Genomic DNA, 18,725 nt, shown 5'->3' on the forward strand with positions numbered 1-18,725 from the left:
CTTGGGAGAAGTACTTACCGGCTTGTGGAATCTGCATACAACATGGTGCATGTATCTATGGAAAAGGCCCCGTTTGAGATTGTTTATGGTAAGGTGGTTTTGCCACCCATCCTTTGCACAAAGGATGAGGTATTTCCAGCTGATGAGTATGTAAGAGACTTAGATATTGCCTTTGCTCAGGTGCGGACAACCATTGCAAGGTCACAAGACAAACACCGATAAGCATAGAAGGCAATTTGATGTTAAAGAGAATGATTGGGTATTGCTGAAATTTGAGAAAGTAAAGACTTGGAAAGAGCCCTGGCAAAGAGGGTGCATATCCTTAGCTTGCAACCAAGTACTATGGGCCTTTTTGAGTGATCGAGGAGATCAATGAAGTGGCTTTCAGGTTGGCATTGCCTAGTCATTGGCTACCCGATGCTTTTCATGTGAGTCTCCTTCGCAGGTATGTAGGGCTGGAGCCTAGTGAACCAGTCATTGAGAATCCACCAGAAGTGGATGAGCTTGAAAGACCATATTAGGGAGTTTGAAAAAATCCCGTTACTTTGGAAATTTTCTTTTCAATCTGAGTATACCAATTCCAAAGTTGTTGAAGAATGCGGATTTAGAATCTACTCTTTAAGAGTTTTCCAATACGTCACATGAGGGGGTTTTAACAAAATCTTAAAAGGGTTTACCGTTCCCTTCATTTTTCGATCTTGGAAAATGGGAATTGGGATTTTCCCAAACTCCCTAATATGGTCTTTTAAGGAGATTTTGCAGCTAGAACAGATTGTGTATCACAAGGAATCACAAGGAACGCAAGCTTGCTACAGGCAAAGTTGTCAGAGACTATCTTGTGAAGTTCAAGAACTATCTTCCCATTGATGCTAAATGGGTAGATGGAGAGTTCTTTACAGATTGCCTGCACTCGCTTCAGACGTATTTGGAAACTTTTCAATTGCGGCCAAGTGTTAATAAGCCGGGAAAGGGGGAGGGGGGGGGGATTTACCATTTTGCCACCTAGCTAGTCCACCCGTGGTTTCTCATTATGTATATACATTGGACTGGCATCCATTGCAGTTACATATGCCGGGGATTGATGCCACTCATGTGATACCGTGGACTCGGCTTTCTGTTGGGACTTGTGCCTGCCTGTACATGCCCAGAAATGCCTGGAGTATTGGTATTCCATTGGGTCTGGTATCTTGTTTACTTGCTTGGAACACGTCTATTTTGGTATAGTCTCATGAATGGGGATTGTCCATACCCATGTTGCATTGTATAGCATCTTTATATGCTTGCCTGCAAATTGAATTTGCATGTTGTTTTCATGCTTGACTAATGTCTAGTTCAGGGTAAGGAGACACTTGCCTTTGAACCGTGCGTGTGAAATTGTTTGTTGCCATGGTTATGTGGCATATGACAAGTGGTAAGTATTGGTCAAAACCTAGCATATTTGAGTGTGTACACACTTTATTAGGTTTTGGGCGACCAAAACTCACTTATAAATTATGTCCAGCCTTGTGTTCGCACACTGCTCAATGCCCACTGCCAAGACCTTATCCCCTTTGTTCAAAGAGAGCAACCAGCCATGTGTCCATCCTAGCTTGCACCCCAACTAACTTTTTCTCTCTGCCTAACACCCAGGGTGAATATCTCATCATCTCTCTCTCGAAGTTGGCGCCCTTCTTTTTGAGGCTCTTTGGTTGTATTTTTTTCACTTTCTCCTTCCCAACACCATATCCAAGCTTGCTAGTGTGTTTCCAAGAGTGTTTCCAGGTGGTATTTACTCTCCTACACACTCCCAATGACTGAAATTCAGCAAAGCAGCCCTTATATTTGCTGTAATTTCTTGTCTTTTGGTTGAAAACCCTAGTTTCCAAGGGTTCCCTTCATCCACTTGAAGACTTTTGTCGCGAAGGATTGCAAGAGATTAAAGATTTCAACTTTCCATCGTGAAGACTTCCGTTGTCATCAACTCTACTTGCAATTGGTAAGCTTTGATGCTTAATTAAGGAAGCAAGTAGCAGGAGGGAGGAGTAGGACTCCATGTTCACATACCCTGTGTAGTGTTCTCTTGTCCTACATGCTCTCTTGGAGATTGTTTCTATCGTATATTGGTGGAACAATAGAGAACCGATGGTAGGGAACATGGGCACTTGAGAGGGTAGTGTGAGTTGTAGATCTTCAACGACAACCATATTGTTTGCAATACTGTATTCATATGGATTGGTATGGAAATCTGGTTAGAAATGCCCATGACGCTATGTACTTCATTCTCCCACGATCAATACACATTATTTGAGGGAGGGGCCAGCCGTTCCGGCTCATTGTGTGTCTCTTGTTAATTCAGCAAATTACATCTTGTATTGTGTTTGTTGTCCATTAAATCTTGGTGTATTTAAGTGTATTAATTAGCATTGTGTTCAGCCAAACATTCTATACCGACTGGTGGAATTTCATTGGTATCAGAGCATACGGTTCTCTTTCACTTCCATCGTGAAGGACAATCACCGCGAACACTAGCTATCTCTACACTTAGAACACTATGGACAGCTGCATAGTGAATGTTGAAGATACCAACATGAGACGGGGATAATGAAATGCATGCTTCCAATGCTTTACATGAAGAACAAACTCATGTGGTGCATACCAGGGAGCAAGAACTTGTGGGACAGGTGTCCCGTGGTAAAGAGAAAATGCAAGAAGGAGAGTCCAGAGTCTTAAGGGCTGAACTTACTCGTATGTAGGCTCTTCTTTATGCACAACAAGAAGAATTGAAGCTCTACCGCCACGATCCATTGGTACATGATCGTTTGAAGGCCAAGAAAGCTGAATCTTTTATGGATCATGCCATGGAAATGATAGCTCAAGAGTCGCACATGCAACCGAGGGATGCAACACTTGCATACTTGGCTCGTACCGAGGATGCCTATGCAGAAAAGGCAACCATCCCACGTGCCTTGGTATCCCCAGAGGTGGTTGAACAAGAACATATGTCCAAGAGGATGAATCCTCATGCTATTAGGGAGGAACCATCGGCGACTTCATGCCATGCAGGTGTACCTTATGTAGTAATGTTTATGGCAGTGGTCAGAATGTATGTCAAATGTCATTGCCAGCTGAAATGTGCACACATGCAACATGGGCTGCAATTTTGTGTTGGTGTAGGTATTCCACATATCTCTCATGCTACTCATGCCCTTGAGTGTACTCGTGAGGGAGAAGTGTGTTGAGGGGCCAGCCTTGCCTCATGCTTACAGGGCACATGTTTCTATGCCTTATGCATCCCCCTTTTGTTTCCAAAATCCCAATGGACATACATGTGGGAAAACATGTTGAGATGCAGTCTAATGCATCAAAGTCTTGTGACTTCAAAGCCGGAGACAAACCTATGAAGTTTGATATCAAAGGCACTTGCTTTTCTTACCCAGTTTGATATTGCTTTTAGTGATGAGAATTTCACTCAAAAATCCATAATCTGGCATGTAAGCATGTTCATGAAAGGTACTGCTCCTAATTGGTGGTTTACTGAGAAGCTTTCCCGAAATCTTGTTAGAGCATGGGAAGAGTTCAAGGAGAGGTTCTATGTCCAATTCTTGCCTCCCATGAATTAAATGAGATTGCGAGCCTGACGATGAGGACAAGGTGGCAGTTGTAGCAAATCATTGAAGTCATGCACATAGCTTCAACATCATTTGAGGATATGGTAGCCTTGTTGCTTGAAAAAGAGAGAAGAAACAAGGAAAGTAAATTAAGTAGCAGTGTGGACTATGACAAAGGTTTTGTAGGAGAACATAAGTGGAGGACCAACAAGAAGATTCAATGCAGGTACTGCAAGAGAATGGGGCATAAGGAGGCCAATTGTTTCAAAAGCTGGAGAAAGAGCAAGAGAAACACCACACAAATCTTGTTGCTGAAGATGAAGAGGAACCTATTGAAGAGAAGATATTTGTAGCAACGGTGTCACCATTTGGCCACCTAAATGGTCGTCTCTAGTTTCTCGTGCCCATATGTGGCCAATGCGTGGGTCTGAGTGTCCGGGATCCAGTTCTTCGTGCCCATCAATGGCCCATGTGTGGATTCGAGTGCCCAGGATTCCAGTTCCACGCTTTCCGATGTGCTAGATTCGTGCCTGGAAATGCCAGTGTTGTATATGTTCCATGATCCAGAGATTTGTTCATAACAAGTGCACATGCACACATGTTTGCGTGCCTGGTAGTGTTTTCGCGTGAATTGTTTTCGTGTGTTTGCATGCCATGAATGTCTAGTTGATGGGCCTGGGATGCCTACCCGTGAACCGTGCGAATGCTGTGTATTGTGACATGTGTTGTGGTGTGTGAATAGGTGGTAAGTACACTCAAAAACCTTTATTTTAATTGATTTAAATGCTTTGTAATGTTTATAATGGGTGGACATTTTTAATTTGTGCCCAAGGCCCAACCTTGTGGGCATCCTTGTGGCCACTTAATGTGGGTAGCCAACCCATAAGTGGGTGGGCACCTCACATGTGGGTGGCCCAAATTAATTGACCACCTACCTTTGCACGAGTCGTGAGATTTTCTCCCTCCTTGAAGCAAATAGTCATCTCTCTGTACACCACCTTCTTCATCATTTTGCTCATAGTAGGAGCTACACTGACCCGATTTCAATTCCGTCTGCGCCATCGTGTTCTTCTTTCTGAGAGCACCCCTCTCCATACCTCAATTGCTGCCAGTGATCATTTCTGCCAGGCCCCAGCTCATGGTTGTTTCTAGCAGCCTTTCGTGGCTGTTTTTTCAGTAACTAACAGAAGGATCTTTTTCCCGGAAATACAAACATCCTACTGTACAGGGCGGGGATCAAGAAATCAAAGGAGGGGAAAGAGAAGCTTCTCCTCCGGCTGGCCGCTCTATGAGGAGAAGGCTATCTTATACAAGGAAAGGGGGGGGGGGGGGGGGGGGGGGGGGGGGGGGGGCAACCACATTGGTGGTCTGTAATGCCAAGTAGGGTCACCACCTCTATTAGTGAGAAACGGGCTAGGCTGCCAAAGCCTCAAGAAAGCTTCCCGCCGCTTCCGCATGCGGTTGGATCCACCCTGCAAGTTCCCCCACTGACCACGGAGAGTATGTGTGATATCTAGCCAAATGCTCCTAATAGACTGTGCTGGCGGAGTGTGGGTGCCCTCAATGGCTTCGCTGAATCGAGCTTGCCATATATGCCAGGCTGCAAAGTTGCTGCAAATCTCCCATCTCTGGCATGAGCCTGGTTGCCAATGGTCTGTAGGTGGGGCAGTGACTGGTACTGCCGAAATGCAGTGGTGAGAGACTTGAAGAGCTAGCCCTCCACCATCCTCCTTGTAAGCTCTGACCACCCCAGCCTTTGTGGCCCAAGTGGCAGTGCCCCATGTAATGATCCGGGCCGAAGCCCTATCCATAGTGAAGATGGGGAGGATCCGCCTCCAAACTTGCTGAGCCTTCGGGCAATCCCAAAGACAATGTCGCTTAGACTCCTGGGGGTGGCCGCATCTTGGACAAGCTGCTGGCCGACCTCCAAGAGCCAACCAAGTGCCGACTGCCAAGCTCCTGTGTTCCATCAGCCAAAGAAAGAGGGTGATCTTCCTAGGCCGAAAACTGTCCCAAAGCCTCTTCCAAAAATTTGATAGGAAATGCTATGAGAGGCCTTGTAAATGCTATGAGAGGCCTTGTAAATTGCCAATGTGCTACTGGTGCCAGGGTGCCATCTATCTATGGCATTTGGATCATCCTGTGGCCTAGCCGCGCTGTATAAGCAAAGAAAGGGGAATCCAGAGTCTCCTCCCAATCAGCGGGGTCATGCCAAGTCCACTCGCCCGGGTCCCACTATAGGCACGTGAGAGGACGGCCCTCCCATATCAATAGCCGCCAGAGGCATCTTTCTCCACCCCTTTTGATTATTGGATCCCGGCCGTGTACATGAGGCAAGGTTGTATCTAGCCCTTTGTGGTTGTATTTAGCCCATTGTGGCTGTTTTTCATTAACTAATAGAAGAATCTATTTCTCGGAAAAAAAGAAGAAGAAGATGCATAGCACTATTGTACAAATACTCCTTAGTATGCATATGCTCTTACAATCTCCACTAACTCTCCATCAAATCTAAAGGATTCTCGCAAGTAACTAGTGCTAGTGTGAAAGACTGTAAAGTGTGAGGTCTTTGCTGTGGGAAAACTGCTGTAAGGCATCTCAAAGGTGTTGAAGTCCCTCTGGAGAGTGGGATGAGAGTACCACATTTGCATAAAAAAAGGATAGGGTCCACCATCTCTGCTAGTCTTGAGTCAGCCCTTCGAAAGGGATCAACACAATCAGCCATATCAGCTATGTAGAGTCGGGAGAGTGCACATCCCTCTTGTGAATGAAGTACTTGCTAGCATCTGTGTATCTTCTGTCGTGAATTTGCAAGAATAAAGCATAGTAGACTATTTTAGGAGCGAATTTTCTCTTCCATTCATTTTTTTTTTCTTTCCTTTATCTGATGTAAACTTTATTTCCAGATTTTCAGGGCAGACTTTTCTTAACAAGAGTCAGCCAAGTGATTTTAGGCTGGCAATTGCTGAAGCAACACTTGCAGATCATGGTTTCGAGGATTTTGAAGACCTTTCAGGAAATTTGATTCCTTCGATACAACCACTAAAAAAAGTTTTGGTCTTTGTCGGTGTCCATTGTGAGGAAAGTAACAATATTACTGATACCAAAGAGTTTCCACCAGGATCTTCTTCCAAGGAAGTGTGTGTAAGATTCTACTATTAGTATGGGGCTGGTTGGTCAATGGATGTTCTAGCATGGAATAGCTACATTTGTAGGCTGACACACATGATTGTTTAAAAAGCTTTATTGGCATTTTAGACCACTCAGTGGGACCTTTTCCAGGTTCTTGATCTTGACAATGGGAAGGTAAAAACCTGTAGCAGTTGTGATGCACCCATCTCATTGAAAGAAAGCTCCTCAAGGCATAAAAACAGTCAATCAGAGAGTCCAATTCTTTGCAAATACTGCTCTAAGGTTTGTTGCTAGTTAATGTTTGTATTCGTAGTTGAATTCTGTAACTTTTCAAGACAACTCATTTCATTCTCCTATCGCTTTTGATTGTTCACGCTATTCAACTATCAACTTCACTTGTATGCATCTCCCCAATCTGATCTTGCTGACATTTCTTTGGCAGCTATATAAGTCACGACAATATTGTGGGGTATGCAAAAAAGTCTGGCATCCCACAGATAAAGGAAATTGGGTATGTTGTTGCACTTTGTGGCATTTATAACGATATTCACTTCGTAAGAAAAACCTGTAAAGACACTCCTCCCCCTCTTTGTGTGTGTGTGTGTCGGGTGTGTTTGCGCACGTGTGTGTGCTCGCTTGTGTGCTGTGCATATGTGTGAGAAAGGAAAGCTGCCGTCTTCGCCCCAGCAACCTGTCTGCCGTCTTCGCGAGCATCTTGTGTGCTGCCTTTGCCAGCGACCTGCGTGCCTTGTATATACGCACGCGTGTGTGTGCATGCATGCGCTGCGCTGATAGGATGTCGCCTGTTCCTGCTGTGGTCGGTGTGGAGGGATTCGGCCGTCACCTGTTACTGCTGCAGATTGGGAAGTTGCCTGGAATTGCTGAGCGCCATTGACTGTGCTTGCTGGTTGTTCTCTGTACGTGCTGTTCGTCGTTCTTTTCCTGCTGTTGTCGCTTATTCCTGCTAGTTGTCATCTTCCTCTTCTGCAGCTGATCTCTTCCTGTCTGCTGCCTCTGCTTCTGCATAGCCTCTAGGCTTGTCTTCGTGTGTGTGCAGGTAAGAGTGTGCGTGTGTCTGTGTAAGGAGTGAGAGTTTGTCAGAGTGTGGGATTCTCTCTGTTTTTTCATCATGGGTGATTCTAGCAAGCAAGTTTACTCTCGTTGTGAAGGAGAACACAAGAATAAGGAGCTATGTACAGATAAATTGGTCAATACAGATGTGGCTCTTTCTCCCAAAGAGCAGTTTGTTTATGATGCACTTACTGAAGATTTTGCGGATAACAGAAAGCAGTGGAAACATCCGGTGCCTGAGCATCACCATGACATTCTGGTGTGCATGTGTGCGCCTATGTCATGCATGCGTGCGCGTGTGTGTATATGTGTTTGTGAGAAAGAAAGAAAGAAAGAAAGATATATTAACGTCTGCAAAAGGCCAAAATTGGCCTATGAGACAAACAAGTAGTACAATGATGTTCCTCCAGTCATCAAGAGGAAAATGTGGAGTGAGAAAGAAAGACATATATTAATGTCTACAAAAGACTGGAAGGGCCTATGAGACCATGAATAGTATAATAATACCATGGGTATATAGTGCCATGGAAAAACTAAAAAAAGGACGTGAAAACTGAAAACTGAAACATGACCTCTTGTTGGCAGATGTGTGTATGGTGAGGGCATGTCATGTCGTCCGAGAATCTCATGGGTCTGTCTTTATGTGGTGGAGATCCTCGGTGCTCTGGGTCAGGGCTGCCCGGCCCACTTAGGAATTCTTTGGGATGCAAATATGGCCCCGATATACGGCTGGTATGAGCTGATGTCGATGCGGCGGTGTCAGCATGGGTGGCTGATGTGGATGATTGTACCATGAAGAAATCAGTGATTGATCTCTAGGCAATGTCTTGTATGGGCTGGCCTTATTTCTCAACATGTCCTCTCAATACTCCGTCCCTATGTCGTTTGAAGGTACATCCCGAGACATCTTTGGTCCTCAGTTGGTCCTCATACTGCATCGTCTGTGCCAACGTTTGCCCCCCTCTTCCCAAATCTCGTCCGTATCTCATAATATGCTGGGCATCTGAACATATAGTGAGCCTCCCCTATGGTGCATACTCTGCATATTTGCTCCTCTCGTGGGATGTTCTTGGCTCTCCCAGTCTCTACTCGGAGGTGGTGAGAGGATACTCTCAGCATTGACCAAAATCACAATGCGCAAACCATGTGACATGTGGATCTGCATGCACTTCGGGATATGAAAGAATCCGTCCCCGGTCTCAAAAATGCTCTCTATAGAACGCATGTTAAGTCCCTATCTCTGATGAGATGACACCCATGTGTAGGCCATGTAGATTCAACTGGATGATTTGGTTGATCTCCTGTTGTGAGAGGTCGATGTGTGGGGAGTCTAGGTCGAGGTATGTGGAGAGAGAGAATGAAAGAAGGTTATGTTAACGTCTACAAAAGAATTCCGTGAGAAAGGATGCCACAGCCACTGCTTTATTATTGACCATGGCCTTTGCTTCTGCCCACTTGCGAGGCTCTTGGAAGTGAGCCTAATGAAACTGTCGCTCCATCAATGCAAGGGCAGCAGAACCTCGGGTGAGCGTGTCCTGTGATGCCTGTCTCATGGAGAAACAACTCCCATTACTAGTGAAGGTAATACCCAAGTATTCATATGATTCTATCACCTCCACCTGGCTGCCTCTATATGTGATCATTGTATCTTTCATAACCCGTCTGGAAGTGTGAAAGATCATAACCTTGGTTTTCCCAAGGTTCACTGAAAGGCCTCTCTGTGTACAAAAATCATCTAAGGCACCCATGTGGTGCTGCAGTCTCTCCTGTGAGTGAGATATCAGAATGATGTCATCCGCATAGAGTAATAAAGTGACCTAAACCCTTGAGAGTGATGCAGCACTCCCTCCTCCTTTGTCTATGAAGTCCGTGACCTCATCTATGTACAGGCCAAAGAGTGTCAGGGAGAGTGGGCAGCCCTGCTTTACCCCCATAGTGCTATGTATCTCCTCTGAAAGACCACCTAGGCATCTGGCTCATCCCGTCACCCTCTCATACATACATACATACATACATACATACATATATATATATATATATATATATATATATATATATATATATACATACATATATACATACATATATATACATACATATACATATATATACATACATATATATAGATATATATACATATATAGATATATATACACACACATATATATATATATATATATGTGTGTGTGTGTGTGTTGGTGGTGTGTATGCATACACAGCCTCTACTGACAGGGCTCGTTTGTGGCATGCCATCTCCTCTTATTGTTGGCGTTCTAATGCATTTCTTTGTGGCGATTTTAATAATGCTCCAAATCATGTGGATAATACTACTGGACATTCTCACATGCTTCATGTGGAACGACAAGCTTGGGATCTCTTTCAGCACACATGTAATGCCTTGGATTTGTTGCCTCTGTTGCAAGCCAATGATCCAGGATTCACATTTCAGCATAACGCTCGATCAATGTATCGTGCTCGTCTGGACCGATGGTATCTCTTTCAGATGCAACAGTATGATGATTTTGTATGTGATATGTGGATTGATTACTCCTTGTGTCTCTCGGATCATGCTCCGATATGCTTGAAAATACAATTCGGTTCATGTTCTGCCAATGATTCATTAACTAGAAAGAGACTTCTGCATGTCAATAATGCTTATCTTAAGCATGAGGTTTTTCGCAATCTGATTGTGGATATTATTTCGCCATTGATCTCTCAAATGCATGTTGATATGGACACAGCATGGTTTCGTTTTGTTATGCGGGTTCAATGTGTGATCCAGGATTATGGCAGACACTATTTATCGCATTTCAGAGAGCAAGTTCAACAGGCCAAAGGCACTTGTCAAAGTTTGATGCATCTAGCTAACACTTCATCTCTTACTGAAATCCAGATGACAGAGTTGCTTTCTGCTTGTGCTTTGTTGCATCGTAATGATGAGAGAAAATTGGCAAAGTGGCAGACTAGAGCTCGCCAAAAAGCTATAGCGGATAAAGGATGCACTTCTAAACAATTCTTTCGTCATTTACATCTTTCTAGGCAGTCTCAAACTATTAAGAGTATTAAACTCCCGCGACTGGTGATTGGACTACCTCTCGTGTGGGGCTTGCACGGGCCATGGAATCTCATTATGGCAAGATTTTTGAGGCCTCTTCTCTCACGCAGGAAGGTCGAGAGGCTCGTCGCTTGTTTTTATCTCAAGTTGCACCGATTTTATCGGCGCACCAGGCTTAACTTTTGGAAGCCGCCTTCACGGAGACAGAATTGTATGCCAGTTTGTGTGATTTGGGCCGTTGGAAATCTCCCGGTTGGGATGGCCTTACTGTAGAATTTTTCTTGTCGTTCTGGCACTACCTGGATCAGCCACTATTGTTAATGATAAACAGGGCATGGGAGCAACAGGTTTTGCCTTCATCTTGGAAAGAAGGCTTGCTCAAGTTGATTCCAAAGCAAGCACTTTGTGAAGAGTTCTCGCAATGGAGGCCGATTACGCTCATGCCTGTGGTTTATAAATTGCTGGCTAAAATGCTTGTCAATAGACTTAAAGGGTTTTTGCATGATGGTTTGCATCCATCTCAGTATGGCTTAATTCCACGAAGGCAAATTATTGATAATCTAGCAAATGTCATCATTGGCATGGAGTATGCGAAATACACTCGACAAGATGTATTGGTCATGCAGGTTGACATTGAAAAGGCATTTGACACTGTTCTTTGGGATTACATTGCAGATACCATGCTTCGGCTGGGATTTGGGCCTAAGCTATCCTCTGTGGTTTATTTCTTGTATGCTGACAGTACCTCTGCCGGTTTGTTGGATGGTTTTCTCACAGATCCTTGGCATTTGGGACGTTCAGTAAGGCAAGGTTGTCCTCTCAGTGCTTTGCTTTATGCGATTGCTACTCATCCCCTGCTTATGTATTTGGAATCTTTGACTTCGTCTGGAAGATTGCAGGGCTTGAAATTACCCTCTGGGAAACATTTTATTGCGCAAGCTTATGCAGATGATTCTCTCTTTATGCCTCGCAATCACCAAGATGATGTGGAACAAATTATGCACACTCTTCATTTGTTTGGATTGGCAGCAGGCCTCAAAGTGAATTTTCGTAAATCCAAACTATTGGCTCTGATTGAGTATGATTGGCATAAGCTGCTTTGGCCAGGCGAACTTGTTCCTCCGAACATTATAGTTCGTCATTTGGGTTATCCGCTGGGTTGGACTGTATCGGCTACACGGAAATTGGATTGGGTAGCCGAGCGCTTGCACTCCAAGTTATATTATTGGAAGTTGTCCACTTGGCCGCTTCATGTGCGTCTTAGAATTGTGCAATGCATTCTTGTAGCTTATGTGCAGTTTTATCTACCTTTGCTATATTGGTCTCAATCCCGCTTGAAGTCCCTTATGTCAAGTATATTGGCGCATTTCTGGCGCACTTCATCTCGTGGAAAGGGCCTCAGATTGTTATCCATGGACAAGTTATGCTCTCCTAAGCGCCTTGGAGGCCTGAATATTTTGGATTTGAGACGTCATGTTTTGGCTAGGAAAGCTATGCTTTTGCCGGTTTTGTTGGATCAGCAGCAACCCTGGACTCTCATGGTGTCCCATTTGTGTCGGCATATTGTCACGCCATTCTATGGTCATTGGCAACCCACATACTGGGATCTTATATGTGGAAAACTTGAAGGACACATTCCGGGATGTCCTTTCACTTCTTCTCTCATTATTGATTGGAAGGAAGTTACTTCACATATGACATGGCATGGTTCCCGATCTTTGATGGGCAATTCCCTGCGGCTAGAGAGTTTGCATTGGAGTCGTGTATTTTCTTCCACTTTGGTTGACCGTTCACCTCGTCAGGCATATTTTCTATCTCAAAAAGGAATTTGTCAGATATATCAGGTAGTGGATGACACTGGTCAGGTTCTTTCCTTCTCTGTTGCGGCGGATCGTTTTCAATTGGGATCCCATTATTCTCATCTTTGGACAGAAATTCAGCGGATGATTGCTGATATTTCTCCTTTACCTCGCTTGAATGTGGATTCCCGTCTATCTGATTGGAATCTTGGAACCACTGCTATGGAATGTATTTCAGCTGGGACAGTTTATGCCCTCTTGCAATCGGATGCATGGATAGTCAGACATGGTAATCAGCTATGGTCTCTCTCCAAATCTTCAATGTGGTGGAAACGTACATTGTTTCGCATTTGGAAAAGTCATCTGCCTCTTAAAGAACGCCTGTTCTTGTGGCGCTGTTTGGTTGGTGCTCTTCCTGTTGGTAGCTTGTTACATGCACGTCATATTGCGCCTTCACGTTGTGTCCGATGTAAAGCTACTGAGGAAACTGTCCCACATTTACTATGGGGTTGCGTATGCTCCAGATCGTTCATTCGCCAGGTCTCGACTGCTCTTCGCCTTCGTTTCCCTTCGGGCATTTTTCACAGATGCTTTTGGCTTTTTGGGGTGTTACAAGCATCACAGTCTCAGTTTGCAGTATTTTTCAGCTGGGTCCGATTCTGGGTCTTTTGGACCATATGGCATGTTCGGAACAACCTCATGTTCCAAGCCAATGACATTGTTCCCTTCCATTACTTCAAGTTCTCGCTTGGTCACGCGCTTCATTTTGCTTATGATGCTGGGGACATCACTCTTGATGCTTATAGGATTTACTTTGATTGCTTCTAGGTGGTGGAGCCTATAGTTACTCTTCTTTTTCTGGGTTTTCCTCGCTTACAGGTTTCCCACTTGTAAATAAAAAGTGTGATCTTTTTGGTGGGTTTTCCTCGTTTTGAGGTTTCCCACCTGTAATTAATGACATTAAGCTTTACAAAAAAAAAAAGTGTGTGTGTGTGTATATTTATATATATATGTGTGTGTGTGTGTGTATATATATATATATGTGTGTGTGTGTATATATATATATGTGTGTGTGTGTATATATATATATATATATATATATATATATATAGAGAGAGAGAGAGAGAGAGAGAGAGAGAGAGAGAGAGAGAGAGAGAGATTTTCTTGATATTGCAAAGTTTGGTTCCAGGTCCAATGTGATAAATGTGAACTTTGGATACATGCTGAATGTGATAAAATCAGCAGCAAGCGCCTCAAGGTAACAAATTTATAAACTCTCGCTCTCTAGATTAGTCTTTTTAAATAGGAAATTGGAGTGGGCAAGAGAGAGAGAGAGAGAGAGAGAGAGAGAGAGAGAGAGAGAGAGAAATGAAATGATATAATAACGTCTCTAAGAGGCCATAGTGGCCTATGAGACCAAAACTGAGAGTACATCTGAAGTTGGTGTCTCATCAAAGAGAACAACTAAATGAGACTAAAAAGTACAATAAACTGATTGTCCTACAATTATAAGAATAGAACTGTAAGACTCCGAGATGATACTGAGTAGAAAATACTGGAAAATACTGAAAAATGTATATCAGGTAGATCCATGTATGCTGATTAGTTGAAGTGTTGCCCTCTCCTTAGATCAAGTATCTCCGCCATGGGGCTGTCTATAATGGAGAGGTCGTAGAAGCGAGGTAGGCGCCTCCGATGCCGAGCAATAGGGGCTCTGATCTGGCGATGGTAAGGATGCCGTGGTCGGGATCCTAGTGGGCGTGGCCGACGAGCACGACATAAGAAAACTGCTCTATCAGTGGTGACTCCCTGGGAGCGTGGTCGGTGCCCTGATGGCCCAATGGAGGAGGTATCAGGAGGTGTGTGGACTGGGTTGCTGGTGCTGGTGCCGAAGAAATCTGTCAGTGTCCTCTGTCTAGGTACATCATGGCTCGACCTCTTGTCTGCCAAGAGGGTCTCTCTGTGTCTCCTGAGCTCAAGTAGAAACAATCCCAGGCATCTTTGATCCTCAAACTCCATGACCCTACGTAACGGCCCAAAACCCTCTCGGAAGAGGCAGTGATATCTCCCTCGGATCTCATAATAGACTCTACATCGGCAAATGTAGTGTTCCTTTGTCTCTACCTCCTGGTAGCATAGCTGACAAATGGGGTTTTCCAAGATCTGATGTACATATCGCCCTATCTCAATCCGCAGCTGGTGCGATGAGGTCCAGATCTGTCCAATGGCACAACGTATCCCATGTGATAGGTGTACATCCATGTACGCCGGGCGTGTGATAAAATCATCCGGTGAGACGTGTAGAAAATGGCTCTTGTAATGAGCCATTTTCGTGCCCAAGGGCTCAAGGGGACTAGTCTATGTCCCCTTGAGCCATTTTCGTGTCCAAGGGCTCAAGGGGACTAGTCTATGTCCTCTCTGTGTCCACTCTGATGATATCCATCCTGATCACGCGGTTTTGCTCTGAGTGGGTGAGATCCAAAAATGGACAATCCAGATTGCACTGGAAGGGTGGTAGTGCCTCTATCCGCAAACCATGTAGGTCAAACCATGCTCTCATCTGAGCGTACTAGCAATGAGTATCTCCATCCCCTGCCAACTGTATGGATGAGGTCAATGCCAATCGGGAGTACCTCTGCTGAGGGAGCTCCCATAGCTGCTGTAAAAGGTTAACTGCCTGGAATAGGGCCTCGGTTACTACTGGTGGGGCACCCAGCTCAGCCCCAACAATCTCATGTGGTACTGATGATTTGCTCCGAATCATGCGGGCAATCATCATAATCAGTGGTCTCTCCATTTGCCTCCATCCCTCATCTGTGTTAGAATACGCAGCGGAGATGATGACCAGATCTGGGAACACGAGCAAAAAAACGCATGCAAAAAAACAGCACAAGAGAGAGAGAGAGATGTAGGCGTGTAACTCTGCTCTGATATACACAAGAAGATCCTGAATAAGATACAATGAGTGGTATGGGGGTGGGGGCCTATTTATATGCCCCCACATGTGCAGTCGGCCTGCTGTAGGCAGCCGACTGTTGCTGAATCTCCACGACCAGCTAAAAACAGCCAGTCGGCCAGTGTGTCAGCAGTCGGCCAACTCAGTAAGGGAGTCGTGGACCAGTGCCTTCAGTCGGCCAGCAACTGGGCCCTCCCGCCACCTCAGGGCTGCCTCCCAAGCCATAGAAAAATGGGGAAAAAAATAGGAAAAAATACGGAGTGGGGAAAAATGATAAAACACCTCATAAGGGCGGGCACACCCACAACAAAGGCCCTGGTGTATAAAACTGGACAGGAGATGACTTCTAACAATCTGTCCCTCTCTGAGATCTGTGATGTATACTGGGCCCCCAAATTGGAGCTCCGTACAGGAGGGTGGGTGTGACAAGCGTATAAAATAGCCACAATTTGGTGCGTGGCTCCTAAAACTGCATGTGTGCACACTGCCTCTCAAGTGCCCCCAAGGTTGCATGCCCTGGAGCTAATCTAGCTGCTGCTGCCTCCTTCAGGGAGAAACGCGGTCCTGTGAAAGTAACTCCCAAGTACACATATGACCTGACGTACTCTACCGGCTCCCCTCGGAAAGTGAACTGAGGCTCTGATCTTGTCACCCATGCCTGTGTGGTGTTAAACACCATAACCTTGGTTTTCCCAAGGTTCACTGTCAGATCTCTATCCGCACAGAAAGCCTGTAATGCATCCAGGTGTCTCTGTAATCCCTCCGGAGAGTCTGAGATTAGAACAATATCATCAGCATATAACAAGATGGGTATCAACACCCCTGCCAGGCATGCCTCTGGGCCTCCCAATCTGTCTACATAATCAGAGACCGCATCAATGTACAGTCGAAAGAGGGTGGGCGATAGCGGGCATCCCTGCTTCACCCCTATCGTGCTTGTCACCCTATCAGATAGTCCGCCTGGAGCTCGGACTTTGCCTGTCACATACTCATACAAAGCATATATCCCCCACTGCATATCCTCGGGTACCTCAATGTCATGCAATCTGTGCATAAGCCTGGCACGTGGTACGGTATCGAAGGCTTTGCGGAAGTCCACAAAGCAGCAGTATATCCTTCTCTTCTGTGCCCTGCCCTCTTCAATAAGTGCCCGAAGTGTTAGTATGTGATCCAATGTAGTAAATCCTCTCCTGAAGCCAACCTGTCCATGTGCTCGATGACCATGCCTCTTTGCCCATCGGCCCAGCTCCGACTCCAATATAGAGCCATATAATTTGGCCAAGTAATGACCAATCATGATCGTCCTGTAGTTGCCTGGTACCATGGGGTCCCCACTCTTAAAAAGTGGTTCAATGATATGCTCTGTCCAGCTTGTCGGGAAACCCTCACAAATGGCACGATTAAACACATGTACGATGAGCGGAGCCAAAGTGTCTCGTGCATATGAGAAGTGCTCTTTAACTAGCCCATCATGATCCTGTGCCTTTCCATTCTGTAACCTGTCTATCGCATCTAGCACCATCCGCATAGTAAAAATTCTGCTGCTAGCCGGTCTACCTCCCAGTGGAGGGGGGGTGGGGGGCTGTCCTGGTTCATCATATAGCTCTCTAGCATAAGTATGCCATGCCGCAGGTGCAGTAATCGGAGTACCAGGCTGTCTCTCTTGAAACATCTTCCATGCCCTCTTGCTGTCCTTCCCTAGGAAGAGTTGGTAGATCTCCTCCTCTAGCTTAGCCAGATAGGCTCGTTTGTTACTCCGCTCAAGGCGCCGAAAGATCATCCTGGCTTGTCTATGCGTGTGAGACCCAATGGCAATCTCACGCTGTAGATGTGCTCGTGTCTCACGACACTCATCATCATACCAACTGTTCTGTGGGGCAGTGCTGCGGGGGTGGGTGGAAGGGATCATAGTGCAGGGAAACGCATATGAGGCAGATGCATGTAGTACACCTGCCAATCCTCTCGTGATCTCGTCCAGAGGGCTATGCGGGTCTAAAGCAAACAAGCCATCAGATACTGCATCTCGATAAACCCCAACTGTCTCACATGTAAACTGATATCTTGGGTACCTAGGTAGAAGAGTGGCTGGCCCATCTCTTGGGGATGTACCTACTAGTGTGAAACTCAGGTATGCATGATCGGCTGCTATGCCAATGGGCCTACTGGAAATCGTGAAACCCTGCACATCAGGAGGTATCAATGAAGGAGATCCCATCAAGTAGTCCACTGTGCTCGCTCTCCCTTTAGAGTTCCAGTGTGTGAGAGCATTTGATCCTTGCCATCTCGATAAGCCATTGTATATGACCAACCCATGTGCACTCCCGAGTGTGAGAAAATGCCTGCCATAATCTGTAATCTTCCTTTCATCGTGTGCTGATCTCTGCAACCCTACATCCTCTGCCGTGATCTCCCGGTACATAGCCTCTTGAGTATCATACAACTCTGTCTGCTTTGTGCCTGTACGTGCATTAAAGTCTCCCATGCTGGCAAACCTCATGATATCATCATATAGTGGTATATAGGGCAACTCTCCTGATGGTGCAAACCTAGAGTGGGCTGGGGGAAAGTAGCATACCGCCACATATAGCTCGCGGAGCCCCTCTCTGCATATTCGGACCCACATGTACCTTGCATCTGCATCTCTATGCACCACATGTATTTTGTCACGAAGGTCCTCCCTGTAAAGTATTGCCACTCCTCCAGATCCTCTGGTACCTCCCACTGTGCGTGGTTGAGGGAGGAAAACTGATTCCCATCTATAACCCCGGACGTCAGGAAGCCTCTTGTTTGTGCACTGATGGGTCTCCGTATACATAGCAATATCACTGTGTCTGAAAGTATCCTCAAAGTATCCTGCATCTGTTCTAAGGGCTCCGTTGCAATTCCACACCGTGAATCGCAAGGTCTCATAGGCCGCGCACCGTCAAGCGGGCCTCCTCTCCGTAATGATGACTCGGCCATCTTTGTATACCGCTCATTTCCCTTGTTTGCTTGCCTCAAGTACACGCGGCATGTGTTCCTTCCGGTGTGCTATCTGTGCCGGTGTAAGGTCCTCATCCAAATAAATCTTTTCCCCCTTAAGGGCCATCCTTTTGGAGAGGAAGGCCTTCTTCTTCTCCAAGTCACCA

General features: G+C 45.5%; 1 protein-coding gene across 4 annotated transcripts in view; it reads left to right on the plus strand.

Moving 5' to 3' along the window:
• Positions 1-18,725, plus strand: part of LOC147626558 (histone-lysine N-methyltransferase ATX3-like) — a 105,540-nt gene that overhangs the window by 29,613 nt on the left and 57,202 nt on the right. For all 4 annotated transcript variants that reach the window (XM_086816613.1, XM_086816614.1, XM_086816616.1 and 1 more), the window contains 4 exons: positions 6,491-6,728; positions 6,867-6,998; positions 7,159-7,227; positions 13,831-13,899. In XM_086816613.1, the coding sequence (XP_086672739.1) occupies positions 6,491-6,728; positions 6,867-6,998; positions 7,159-7,227; positions 13,831-13,899 (508 nt within the window). The remainder of the gene's footprint in view (positions 1-6,490; positions 6,729-6,866; positions 6,999-7,158; positions 7,228-13,830; positions 13,900-18,725) is intronic.

This window comes from Cibotium barometz, chromosome 22, assembly GCF_041138505.1.
Source record: "Cibotium barometz isolate CiBa-2024 chromosome 22, ASM4113850v1, whole genome shotgun sequence".
Taxonomy (NCBI): domain Eukaryota; kingdom Viridiplantae; phylum Streptophyta; class Polypodiopsida; order Cyatheales; family Cibotiaceae; genus Cibotium; species Cibotium barometz.